At 51.4% G+C, this 14,226-nt stretch overlaps 1 protein-coding gene across 2 annotated transcripts in view; it reads left to right on the forward strand.

Moving 5' to 3' along the window:
- LOC148026914 (FAM91 carboxy-terminus protein) overlaps nucleotides 1-14,226 on the forward strand; it is a 143,822-nt gene that overhangs the window by 105,841 nt on the left and 23,755 nt on the right. For both annotated transcript variants that reach the window (XM_087691437.1, XM_087691436.1), the window contains one exon: nucleotides 372-525. In XM_087691437.1, the coding sequence (XP_087547563.1) occupies nucleotides 372-525 (154 nt within the window). The remainder of the gene's footprint in view (nucleotides 1-371; nucleotides 526-14,226) is intronic.

Below are 14,226 nucleotides of genomic sequence, written 5' to 3' on the forward strand. Positions count from 1 at the left end.
GTTAACAGACTTATGCGTTTACAAGCTGGCTTATATGTACCTTGGCCTATATAAACAGGGACCTTACACGTACTCATTTATTCTTTTTTTCAATTTGTCAAGGAGAAATCTTTCAAGTCTTTCTCCACTCTTTGTATTTGAAGAGTCTCACACTTCTCAATGTTTCACCTTCCCCATTTTGAAACAGTGATCAAAGAAATGTGTGAACATGTTCTTTTGCTCATGAATAACTATATTCAATTTACTGATGTTATGTGGTGCATATCATTGAGGTTCGGATGTGCATGTCCACAGTTGCCTGTCATTATGATGCTTGAGTTCATTTATTCAAAACCTATTGAAGCTGACCTTAAGTGTGGCTGCTTTGATAGAAACTTACTGAGGATGAAATTGCGGTAATAGACAAAATCTGCAAAGAGGAGGTCAACATATTTGGGCTACTCGATCCTGAGGTTGTATGCGGCCTATACCGAAGAGGATTGGTTTACTTTGATGTCCCCGTGTTTCCTGATGACCATTTCAAAGGTGTTAATAGACAACTTGTGACATTGCTACAATGAATAATTTTATTTCTTAGCCCCTTTTCAAATTCTCAGTTGGCTTTTTGTTAGTTTCTTAAATAACGTGTCAATATATTTCCTAAATCTGATGATCAAAATCAATTTTATGATAAAGACAGTCAAAAATAGTGGGAGGAGGGAGGGAAATTGATGGCCAGACTGGTCACTGGGGCATTGCTCAATTATTCAGGTTGACTGCAATTAAAGGTGCACATTGACAGTAGACTAGCTTGGCACAAGAGGATTGGTGTGCTGTTTGAAAGAGACCTTGAAAAGTGTGCTTCTGCCAGATCCAAGGAGGATCTGGATTGACTACAAGTGGTTCTTTTCCTCACATGCAATATATTACCGCTGGAAGAATGAAAATAAGGACCAAAGGAGGATTACTACAAATGCCGTTGCTCCCTCCATCTGCAGCAACATTTCCCCTGGTATCACAGCAGCTAGCTTGGTAGGTCCTCAGTAGTGACACGCAATGGAAACCTCTGGTCAGACGCCAGTGCATTTTGCGAGTGCCCCCCCTCAAACACCTTGCACGTCGTCCTTTTTGAGGAACAACTCTTATCTGTCCGTGCCATAGAGCTGGAACTGAAAGAAACAACAATCTTTGGACAGGTCGTAGGACACTCTCCATCCAGGGCCCAGCTTCGGGATTGGCTTCACGCCACGTTACGCATTGGCACATCACAGATTGCGGAGGCAGTTCTCATGGGTCAGGGGATCTTCATGGTCCGACTCACCTCTGCGGATACAGCCCGTGAGCTAGTGGATAGCTCACCTTATGCCTCTACAAAGGGGGTCATCTACATGGTTCCCTGGTATAGTGGCTTCATAGTGGAGGACTTCGCGCTCCACAACAAGTTTCCTAGGTACGCAGTCACCCTCCCTCATTCGCGGATGCAGTGACAACCGTAGGAGTCCCGAAGGTACGGGTGGTTGTGGAAGATACAATGGACATATCTAAGTTTCTTGAGATTGAGGCAGGCAGACACTCTTTCAGGCAGCAGGTTATTGTGACAGGGAAGCCTGGTCAATGCCTACGATGCCATGACTTTGGGCATCAGGCAGTAAATTGCATGTGTTTTGGAGCCAAGGCGGCTCAACCGGCAAACCCGCAGGTGAATGCCAAGATGGCTCAGCGCGACGAGAGAGAGGGAGATGGCAGGGGTGGCCTTAGCCAGCCCCTCAAACACAACCACGACAGTAGAGAGCAGGAGGGCGGGCGACAGGCCCCTGTCAGAGCACCTCGCAACAGCTCCCGCCTGTCCCAGTTGCAGGATCACAGGTCTCCACCCCCACTACCCACTGAGACGGCACAACCCACCCCACCCAAGATCCCCCAGCCCCCCTGCCCACCCCCACCTCATGGATTGCCCCCCGACCCTATCCCACAGCCCCCTCTTTCCGGGGCCACTTGCCCCCCCTCACGCTCGCCACCACATGCTTCCGATCACCCCATCATCCCTCACTCTTCCTCTTTTGCACCATCTCCCCCCCTGCCGACTAGCCCCCCTGATCCTCACCCAGTACATGTGTCCCCCTCCACCCATTCCCCCCCCTTCCATAGGGGGTGACAAGCCTCACACGCCCATATCTTTTTCTCGCTGACATCCCAACCACCCCCCCCGTAGCCACGAGAGTAGAGAGTAGGAGAGCAAGTGACACACCCCCGTCAGAGCACCCCGCAGCAGCTCCACGCCCGTCCCAGCTAGCAGGATTGCAGTCCTCCACCCCCACCACCCACTGAGAGGTCACAACCCACCCCACCAAAGATCCCCCCTGCCCACCCCCACCTTATGGATTGCCCCCCGAACCTATTCCACAGCCCCCCCTTTCCGGGGCCACTTGCCCCCCCTCACACCTGCCCCATACTTCCAATCACCCCATCACCTCACTCTTCCTCTTCCCTCACCATCTCCCCCGTCAACTAGTCCCCCTTGATCCTCACCTAGTACATGTGTCCCCCCCCCTCCCCCCCCCCCACAAATTCCCCTCCCTTCCACACGGGGTGACGAGCCTCACACGCCCATATCTTCTTCTCGCCGGCAGCCCAACAACCCCCCACCCCACATACACACACCCACCCACCACTAGCTCATGTGGCCCACTAGCCGCCCGTCACACTTTCCCTCGACACACGTAGTTGCTTCCACAAGAGTTTTTCCGCAGTGGTTCGTGGTCCTATTTGAGAGTTGCGGAGCGCAGAGAGTTTTCACTCCCTCTGGAGGCTGGGATCTTCATGGTCCGCAAGTCAAGTAGTGGCAAGGTCCATTTACTAGCACCACCGGATGGACCAAACTATGATTTCTTCTTTTAGACCTCTCATTCAGGAAACTGGACGATGACAAGGATAGAGGAGGAAGTGAGGGTCCAGGTTGTAGACCACATCACCCTGTGTGGATGGGTGAAGGAGGGCTAGCACTCTTTTCCTAGTAGTGGCTAGGGTGCATGATGGACATTAATTGGTGGAGTGGAGCCGAGGTCCCACATGTGAGCATTATTTTCGATCCCCTACTCAATGGAGCTCTCCGATGGATGTGATTGAGTGGCCCCTCACACAGGCTGTCCGCTGCTACCAGTACACAAAGTCACGCTTCTCAGCTTGGCCGATAGACACCCTGGTTGTACCGCTTGGAGCATCTATCACCCCCATGGTCCGTCCGAGAGCGGGGGAATGGAGTTTACCCTCCAGGCCTGTGGCCAAGTGCATTCGCATTGTGAGGGAAGGCAGGATCAAAGCTCAGCATAGATAATAGTAGACAGTGTGAGAGTGAAGCACGACACCCAATGCAATAGACTGAAAGAGTGTGAGCTGAAAGTACAAGGTACAACCCTTAAACCTTAGGGTTGTAGGGGGTGTTAAACCCGAACACGGTAAGTGCCCGTAAGTGTGTGTCATAAGCACATACGAAATAATACCATATGTCTGGGAAAAAAAACCTCTCCTACCGAGAGTAAAAAGTGCCCCAGTGTCCTACTGATCATCATCAACACTCCAATGTGAGCGTAGGCGTAAGTGAGGCATGAGTGAAATACCCAACAAACACCATCCTGGAGTGAAGAGTGATCAAGAGTACAAGGATCATCCGCCACCAAAGGAGATCGAATTTAAAGCATCGAGAAATGCTTCAAATTTGTCATGAGGAAGAGCTTTGGTAAAGATGTTTGCCACATTACTGGTGGTTGGACAATAGACAAGGCTAATATCAGTTGCATGTAGCCTCTCTCTGATAAAGTGATAATGTATCTCAATGTGTTTCGTGCTTGCATGAAACAATGGGTTCCATGCCACTGCAACGGCACTCTGACTATCAGCGAACAAAGGAGTAGGCTCTGTAACAGATACATCCAGATCAGCTACCAGGCGTCTAATCCATACGCATTCAACTGTGGTAGTGAAAGCTGCCTTGTATTCAGCTTCACATGACGATGCGGCAATAGTGGACTGTTTCTTGCTAAGCCAAGATATGCAAGACGAGCCTAGAAAGAAACAATTGCCACTAGTGGAGTGACGTGAATCATAATCACCAGCCCAATCAAAATCACTGTAAGCATGTAATTGCAGTGGTCCCCCTTTGGCATAAAGCAATCCAAGAGATCTAGTATCCTGCAAGTAACGGAAGACATGCTTAATAGCTTGCCAATGTGACATGCATGGTTGATGCATATATTTGCTCAGGGCTGAAACTGCAAATTGTATGTCTGGCCTAGTATTGATAGGTAAATAAGACATCCAACTGCTGGAGTATATGTGTGTATATAAAACAAATCACTATCATCATGTAATGACAACTTTAGTCCAGGTTCCATTGGTGTACAGACTGGCTTGCAATCTTGGAAGCCAAACTTCTCAAGAAGTTTACCAATGTATCTTGACTGTGATAACCCAATACCTCTAGCGTCATGTATGAACTGAATGCCCAAGTAATAATGCAAAGATCCCAAGTTTGACATGTCAAAAGTTTGCTGCAAATTTTTTTTAAATGCTGAAATCTGATCAGCATGTGTCCTTGTAAGCAAGAGATCATCAACATAAAGACAAATGATCAGCATTGATCCCCCCTCTTTACATACGTAAAGGATAGACTCAGATGAGCTGTTTATGAACCCTTGGCTAAGCAAGAAAGCATCTGTCTTTGCATATCAAGCTCTAGGAGCTTGTTTCAAACCATATAAAGCTTTTTTTAGCTTGCAAACCAAGTGTTCCAAGCCCTCAACTGCAAAACCAACGGGCTGTTGTACATATACTTCCTCATCAAGTTCCCCATGTAAGAATGTAGTTTTAATATCCAACTGATACACAATCCATCCATAATGAGCAGCCAAAGCAACCATAGACCTAATGGTCGTTATGCGAGAAGTAGGAGGAAATGTCTCCTCATAGTCAATGCCTTTCTTCTGTGCATAGCCTTTAGCTACAAGCCTTGCCTTGTATTTGTGTCAATGGATCCATCTGCATTCCGTTTCAGCTTGTAGACCCATTTTGTTCCAATGGCTTTCATCCCAAATGGCAAAGACACCAAACCCCATGCTTGATTCTTAGTGATAGAATCCAATTTAGCTTTCATTGCTGCCATCCAATTGCACACTCTGTTGTGCATTCTCAAAACATTTAGGCTCCTCATCATCAAGGGTGATTGCTGCCATAACGAACTCCATGGTATGTACAGTATCATGCATATGAGCTTGCCTTCTAGTACGACCAGCCATGGGTGCATCCAGATGACTATCTTTCATAGTCTGTAAATACCATCTAGGCATTTGTCTTGCCTCTTGACTGTGCATAAGCTCTTGTTGAATTTCAGTTTCAACACTTTGCTGAATATTCAGATCAGCCAATGGCTGATTTTCTGCATTTTCCAAAGGAGTAGCTGGTTGAACATTGAGTTCACTTGTTGAAACTCCAGCTGAATCACCAAATGTAATGGGTAGCAGCCCTTCAAATACATCACGGGCAGCCTAATGTGTGTCTAAACCAGCCAGGAATAATTCTGATTTTTCATCAAATAGTACATCCCTACTAAGAAACACCTTTTTAGAAATAGGATCATAGAGTTTGAATCCTTTGCTTTCACTGCTATAACCCACAAAAATGCATTTGATAGCCTTGTCATCTAACTTTTTTCTGAGTACCTTTGGAATATGTGCATATGCAAGGCACCCAAAGGTACGAAAGTGTCCAACAGAAGGTTTCCGGCTGTTCCAAGCCTCAAAAGGTGTAATTTTCTTCAAAGCTTTGGTGGGGCATCCGTTCTTTTTTTTTTTTTTTGCAAGTAAAATGTGGCTGATTATATTACTCAAAAAACTGATTACAATAGAGTGCTCATGCTCAACAGACTATACAAGCCTCTCAAGGCGGTCTAGGGGGGATGGGGATAAGAAGCCATGGGGGGGGGGGGGGGGGGGGGTATATCGCCAACTGGGGCTGCTTGCCTGCATCACGAAGAACAGACCCTAGCCGCCCCAAGTGCTCATGAAGTGACCTCGGAGCTCTTGACGAGCCCTGGACTCGCCTTGCACCTGATCCCATCGGTTGCAGAGGGAGTGGATGATGGAGATCCAGAGCTCTGCTAAGGTCGCATGTGCTGAAAGTCTCTCTCTGTTGAAAGCCTCCTGACACCGCGCCTTCCAGATATGCCATCCAGTAAGACTCCCTATGATCTCCCATACCTCCGAGCGGTTTGCTGATGGCTCCAGTATACCTGGCGGATGGGTAGAGCCTCCAAACCGACCACTGCGCACAGCCCTATCTCGATAATGAATATCATGTCATGCATCTCGGCCTCATACAGAAGGTGACGGCCCTGGGTTACTGCCTGCGAATAGAAAGCTCCCTATGAGATACATCCAAGGTTGGGTGCTATACGGCGAAGGATGCGTCATGCTTCTCTCCACACGAGCTGTGCCTCCTCACATGACCAAAGGTAGTGCTTTGGGGTTTCTAGAGGCTGCTGTGTGTAGTACTTACAATCATCCTCCTGCATCTGGGCAAGCCAACTTCCCACTGCGAAGCCTCCATGTGCCACTAGCCATAAGAAATACGACACCCTCCTCAGTCTCCTGCTATCCCATAGGCACCGCCAGAAGGTCCGTTGGAAGGGCTCTGTGATGCTGTGCTCCGCCCAGTGTTTGCTACGTGACGGCGCCCAGTCCATATCCTCCTGCATCAGTACATGTTTGCCAATCCTGGCAGTGTACTCTAGGGACCTTGGTGGCTTCTTGCCGACCGTAGAGGCCGGCCATAGCCACTCTCGTAGATTCCACTCCAACTCATCAAGTGGTTTGCCCTCCCAGATCCAAAGGCGCCACTCCTTGAGCTCCTTCTAGAAAACATAGGGGTCTAGTCGCCATGTCTTCCCTTGAAGGCCCACCACCCAGATCCTCCTCCACAAAAGGGCGGCAATCCCCTCATTGTGCTGCCCTCTGTCAAGGGCCATACGTCCCTCCTCCTGAACGGCGAAGAAAGTCCCCTGCAGGGCGCCACCCACTCTACCTGCCACTTGAAGGGGGATACTTGCTGGTGAAAACCTAGCTGCCCATACCTCCGCGGGCTCTATCGGCTCTCGTATCGAGGGAGCAAGCCACTCCGGAGGTATTGCTACGCCTATCTCCCTTCTTCTCAACTCCACTTCTCTTTGGCAGCCTGATACTCGCTGCAACACCTCCTCGTTCACCATCATGTACACCTCCCTCTATGTCCTGATGGTATGAGCCGGGCCGGCAGCCCACTGGATGTGGGGGCGCTCACCTATCTGTGCCCCTTTCCGATCTTTGACTTGGGGGTTCCAGATCACCGGCTGACGGTCTATCTCCTCTTGGCAGCCTTGGGGGCTCTGGATTAGGGCCTTATGGAGGCCTTGCCACATGCAGAGCAAGCTGTCAAGGAAAGGTGATCTTTGGGGGGGGTGATCTGGGTTGACGTGAAGATCCATCTGAGGGACGGCACGGCCTCCACTCACCGCCAAGCCTCGATCTACAGTCTTGAAGGCCCTCCTACAATAAGACCTTCCAAGTCTGCCCGCCTGGTGTGAGATTGCAAACAACTAGCTTGTCTAAGAGGGCCGTACTCTGATACTCTGGGTCTGTGATCCGAAGCCCTCCCTCTGACCTATGTCATATGTGTTAGCAGTCATGTTTGTCATGCCTTGTCATCTCCTGCCTGTGAGCCTCAGTCTGAGTCAGAGACGAGGACATTAGGAGCTCTGACATGTCTGTCATGTGTTATGATGGGGGAGGCTAGTCACTCTCGACTGGCTGTCTTAGGTTGTGTATTTCTTTTTGGCCTCTTTTAGTGGGCAGCCACTGGCTTCCCGGCCACTTTTTGGTCACTGTTGTGGGGCGCCCATTTTAGGGCATTTTAGGGTTTGCGCCCATTTTAGGGTTAGGGTTAGGGTTTGTCCTTTTGCCTATTTATTGGCAGCCCCCCTCCCCACTTGGTCACTTGTCTTCTTGCAGATTCCGACACTCCTTCACCCCCGTGGTGGTGCTGCCATCATCATCAGCCTGATCTGGTGCCCTCACTGACGCTGTGGGCTGCGTGCAGGGACTGATCAGTCCATTTCAGTGTATTCAGCATTCATTTCAGTCAGTGCAGATTTCTCTTCCTTATTTTCTGCTTTCTCTCTCTCTCTCCCTCCGTGTTCCTATTCCCTCTTCCGCAGCGCACTCTCACATGGTACCAGAGCCAAAGGAGAGTACACGGAGCTGAGATTTACGCGGGAGATCACCCAAATCTTTGCGTTTGCTGCTGGCCTCATCCCCAACAGTCAAGGCGGCCCTTCCAGGAGGTCAACATCCTTGCGTTTGCTGCAGGCGCCCCCTCCAGAAGCTGCCACGTGTCACCAGCCTTGCGTTTGCTGCAGGCGCCCCCCTCCAGAGGCTGCCATGTCATCACAAACCAGTTCCTGCTTGCGTTTTCAGTCAGGCCGGCCACTTCTCCAGCTGGGCGACACTCCTCCAGTCTGCGTTTTGCTGATCTGGCTGTCATTCCATCTCCAGGCGGCTCTTTTCCTGCTGGTGACCTATTCCCAGGCTACGTTTTGGTGCTGGCAGCTTCTATCTTGGTGATATTCATCAGACAACCTTGCGTTTTGCAGCTCCAGGTGTCTGTAGGCCTCCCCCGCCTGTGTTTTGGTGATTGGTGACCATACTGCTGGTCATTATTCGGCATCGGCAAAGTTTTCTTTGGTGTCTTGCAGATTGGAAGATGTCTTCTCATCAACTTCATATCCGTGCTTTGGAGGAGGATCCTTCTTCCGTGGCTGCAGTGTCTTCTGCGCAGCCTTGGTTAGTGGACAGTGGTGCTTCGAGTCATATGACTCCCCGAGGTGATTTGTTACAGGATCTCCATCCATCAGAGGGTTTAGTCACTGTTGGCGACATTTTATCGGTGCCTATTAGTGGTGTTGGCACATTGCCTTTGTTTACCGACCGACCTTCAAGCTCCTTTTCACAGGCCCTACATGTTCCGGATTTGGGCCTTTCCCTCCTCTCAGTTCATGGCCTTACGAGGCTTGGCACACGAGTGATCTTTACCGAGCATGCCGTTGTTATTGAGGATTCTTCTACAGGAGCTGTTATCTACAGGTTGGCAGGAGAGCGGGCTTTACAGGCTCCATTCCCCTTCTTTGATGCAAGGTCCTCCGCGGCAGTCTATTGCTACACCCGTTTCCACTTGTGCACCTTCTATTCCATAGGTTCCTTCCCATCCCCCACCTTCTCCTCCGGTGCTTCCCTCGTACCCCCCATCCCTTTCAGAGGGGGACAATCTCGGTGATGCGGCTGTGGATTCTTTGGCCCCTAGTGTTTTAGAGGGGGATTCCCAGGATCGTGAGGAGCTCCTTCAGCGGCAGTCTACATCGACGGACTTCATCGACATTGGCATTCCTCTTGCCACCCCAGGATCTATTTCTTCTTTGGCCTTCAGCCACATCCAGGATCTGAGAGGGGGTGTTAGCAGTCATGTTTGTCATGCCTTGTCATCTCCTGCTTGTGAGCCTCAGTCTGAGTCAGACGAGGACATTAGGAGCTCTGACATGTCTGTCATGTGTTATGATGGGGGAGGCTAGTCACTCTCGACTGGCTGTCTTAGGTTGTGTATTTCTTTTTGGCCTCTTTTAGTGGGCAGCCACTGGCTGCCCGGCCACTTTTTGGTCACTGTTGTGGGGCGCCCATTTTAGGGCATTTTAGGGTTTGGGCCCATTTTAGGGTTAGGGTTAGGGTTTGTCCTTTTGCCTATTTATTGGCAGCCCCCCTCCCCACTTGGTCACTTGTCTTCTTGCAGATTCCGACACTCCTTCACCCCCGTGGTGGTGTTGCCATCATCATCAGCCTGATCTGGTGCCCTCATTGACGCTGTGGGCTGCGTGCAGGGACTGATCAGTCCATTTCAGTGTATTCATCATTCATTTCAGTCAGTGCAGATTTCTCTTTCTTATTTTGTGCTTTCTCTCTCTCTCTCCCTCCGTGTTCGTATTCCCTCTTCCGCAACGCACTCTCACAATATGATGGTCACCCACGCCACCTTGGCCTTGGAATTCTTGGAACCATCAAACCCTGACCAAAGGAAATTCCGCACTAGGCGGCAAAGCTGCACTACACATGATGAGGAGAAACACTAACACGAGACGATGTACCAGGCTGTCGCTAGGAGGACGTGGTTAACCACCAAGGCTTGTCCGGCTAGAGAGAGGCGAACCGTGCTCTAGTAGGTCAGTTTCCTCCGAATAGAATCAAGGACAGGAAGAAACTGCTTGGCAGGAGTGATATCGAGTTCCACCTGGAACCCTAGGTACCGGACGTCTGCCCTCTGCTCACCCATCTAAATCCCAGGTTGACGCCCCACTCCATGCTAGAGTCTGGGTCTGTGAGGAAACCAATTGACTTTCGCCAGTTGATTTTTGCTCCCGTTGCAAAACAAAATATGTCAAGAGCCAGCCTCACTCTCTCTAGTATCAACTCATCGTCCTCTATGTAGAGGGCTATATCATCTGGGTACTCAGTCTAACAACTCAGTCTCCTCTCTTACTGGAAGTCGCAGGCCGCGTAATCCGCTCACACGTGACCTGAGAAAGTGAGACATCGCATCTGCGAAGAGTAGAAACAGGTATGGGGCCAAGGGGCAACCCTGTCGAACCGATCTCTCTAGCCGAAACTCCTCCCCTCGCCTTTCGTCTATGAGAACCCTGCTGGTGGCCGATCTATGCAGGGCGGAGATCCCACTAATCCAAGCTTAGGGGAATCCCAACCTCACCATGATGCCCTCTAGGAAATCCCAATCCACCCTGTCATAAGCTTTCTCGAAATCCAAGGGTAGTATGGCCAGTCTCTGCCCACTGTTCTTAGTCCACTCTATCGCCTCAAAGAAGGTAAATACATTGTCTAGGATGCTTCTATCCTGGACAAAGCCTGTCTGAGTGTCATGGATGATATCTGGAAGCATGGGGCGTAGACGCCTACCAATCATCTTTGCGAGTGCCTTATAGGCCACTGACAATAAGGTGATCGGTCTCCACTGGGAAAGCTCCAACCGGTCCCCCCCTTTGGGGATAAGATTGATAAGGCATGCGGAGAGACTCCCTGGCATCTGTCCTGCTGGAAAAGGTGCGTGTAATAGTCGGTGGAAATCTCCATCACCTTGCCTGGGCTAGAACGGGTCCTCCCATACTGATCTCGGAGGCTGCGTATATGCTCTCTTGGGGTGTGAGGCTGGTGCACCTGGAAGAACTCCCTGCACATTGTATCCCACTTTCGTGCCTAGAAGGTTGCTGAGGTTTGGAAAGAGAACTCCGAGCGCCTGTCCTCTAGGCCAGCAATGGCTGCTTGCGTGCGCACCTCTTGTGGGTGGAGGGTGGGATCCCCTGGTGCCTCCTGCAATAATCTCTGCGTGGCTGCAAGGTCCCGTCTCCCAACTCTGCTGCCTGGCCTGTATGGCTGCCTCTTGGCAGATTCAGCTCGACTCTGCTGGGACCTCAACAACCTCCTCTGCTATCTGGTCCCTCCTACCCTCTCTGGTCCAAATTTGCTCTATCTGTCTCGTCACCTCCTCCCTCCTATAAATCGAGTCAGGGATTCGACAGGATCATGTGTCTAGGGCGGATGCTGAGGGGTTAAGTGTCAGGAGAACCGGGCAGTGATCGGACAACGTGGTGCCTGCCAACTGCTCAATCTGGCCTCCATGGGAGCCTCCCCACTCTCCCACATAAAACCTGTCTAACCGCTCCAGTAGAACTCCACCTAGCCGCCTGTATTGCTAAGAGAAGTCTAGTGACCTCTCCCTCCTATGAAAGGTAGGGTCTCTCCAGGCATCGCGTGCTCTGACTGCCAACAAAAAGACCCCCCATGCCTCCTGCTCCTCCCCAGCCATGCCTTGGTAGTTACTGCCTCTGCTCTGCTGGTCCTCCAGAGCCTGCAGATTGTTGAAGTCTCCTCCAACGATCCAAGAGTCCACCTCTGGGAGTCCATTCGTGATCTCCACCCAGAACTTGTTGCGTTCCCTAACCTCCGTAGGGGCATAGACATTGAGGACTCCAAGGCATGAGTCCCCAATATCCAATCTGACCCATAGAACCCTCCTTGCCACTATCGTCTCGTGGTCTCGTACACAGGCGGTGAGACTTGGGCCAATAGAGGTGCATACGCCTCCACTCCTGCGGTGGGCACCTATGGCGTGCTCCCAGTAAGTGTGCGAGTTGCCTGGCATCACCTTCCCTACCCGCTAGGCTTGGGTGGGGGTGAGCTTGTGCTCTTGTAGAAGCAAGATGTCGATCCGTCCGGCTAGGGCAGCATGCAGCGCGTGCCAAACAATCAACTTCCTGGAACCATGTGCCTCACTGTAGTGGAGGCTATTCACATTCTAGGATGCTAGGTGTAAACTCATGGGGAAACTTGTGATTGACCAAATAGGCATCTGTTCGGTGTGGAGGCTACTGATGAGGAGGAGAAACTATGAGGCATGCAAGTACACTTTACTGCCGATCTGGACGGGGAACTCCAGTCCGCCATGGTGGCCCTTGGCCGCGGACCATAGGGATGATAGATGCTCTAGGTGGTACTATCAATGCATCTATGAGCCATGTTGCCATGCTAAGAGTCGTGACTCGGTACACTGGTAGAAACGGGCCGCTTGTGCAAGGGGCCACTCGATCTCGTCCCTTAGAGCTCTCCATTGTGGAGGGGCTCGAAAGATAATGCTCAAGTGCAAGACCTCGACACCAGCCCACTGGTTAATGTCCATCATGCACCCAGGCCACTGCTATGCAAACAATGCTAATCCTTTATCTCCCATCCACTGGGAGATGTGATCCACCACCTGACTCTTCAACTCCTCCTCTATCTGTGTAGTCGTCCACTCCCTTGAGTGAGAGGATTGAAGAAAAAAGGTGTAGTTTGGTCTATTCGGTGGTGCTAGTAGATGAACCTTGCCCCTCCTTGACTTATGAACCACGAAGATCCCCACCTCTAGAGGTAGTGGGAACTCTCCGCGCTCCGCAACTCTCAAGTAGGACCATGGGCCACTGTGGAAGAACTCTTGTGGCAATAGTTGCGCCTGTCTCGGGAAGGTGTGATGGGTGGCAGGGGTAGATGAGCTGGTGGCTGTATGGGAGGGGGAGGACTGTTGGTGTGAGGAGGAAGTAGGTGTGTGTGGCTCATCACCTCCTATGGGAGGATGGGAGCTGGGATTGGGAGGGACCACCTGAATTGGGTGCGGATCAGGGGGGGTGCTCAGTAGGGGAGGTGGTGGGAGGAAAGAGGATCGAGGAATGTTGGGATGGACAGGGATGCATGGCGGGTGTATGGGGGGACTGGTGGCCCTGGAAAGGGGGGGTGCTCAGTAGGGGAGGTGGTGGGGGGGAAGAGGATCGAGGGATAGTGGGATGGACGGGGATGCACGGCGGGTGTATGGGGGGACTGGTGGTCGTGGAAAGGGGGGGTTGTGGGCCAGGGTCAGTGGGGGTTGGGGGTCATGGGATGTAGAGGGGGGTGGGTGTGGGGGCTGTGGGAACTTAGGCGAGGCAGTCTGTGGCGTGGGTGGTGGATGTGGGGGGTTGTAGTCCTACCGGGTGGGGCGGGCAAGGGGGGGCTGTGGAGTGCTTTGCCGAGGGGGCGTCGCTCGCCAACCTACTCCCTGTGTCGCTCCCCCCTGCCATCTCCCTCTCTGTCGTCTCTGTACTCATGTGAAACCGTCCGCATCCACCTGTGGGCTTGTTGGCGGAGCCACCCTAGCACCGAAGCGCGTACACTCTGCTGCCTGGTGCCCAAAGTCATGGTAGCGCAGGCACTGCCCTGGCTGTCCAATCACAATGACCTGCTCCCTAAAGGAGTGTCTGCCTGCCTCAATCTCTAGGAACGGTGGGATATTCTTAACCTCTTTCACTGCCACCCGTACCTTTGGGACTCTTGTGGCTGCCACTGCGTTTGTGAAAGATGCGGGAAGGACCGTGCCAAAGAGCTGTCCAAAGTCTTCCACCAAGTGGCGATACTCTATCGCCAGGTCGGGAAAGAGAAGGGTGACCGGGTGCCAAAGAAACTTGTTGTGGAGTGCAAATGCCTCCATAGTGAAGTCACTGTACCAAGGGACCATGTAAATGACCCCCTTCGTGGACCCATAGGGTGAGTTGGCAAGTAACTCCCGAGCTGCATTTGCCGAGCTAAGCCGAACGATGAA

This window comes from Lygodium microphyllum, chromosome 13 (genome assembly GCF_053477565.2).
Source record: "Lygodium microphyllum isolate KBCC chromosome 13, Lygodium_microphyllum_v1.1.10, whole genome shotgun sequence".
Lineage (NCBI taxonomy): Eukaryota > Viridiplantae > Streptophyta > Polypodiopsida > Schizaeales > Lygodiaceae > Lygodium > Lygodium microphyllum.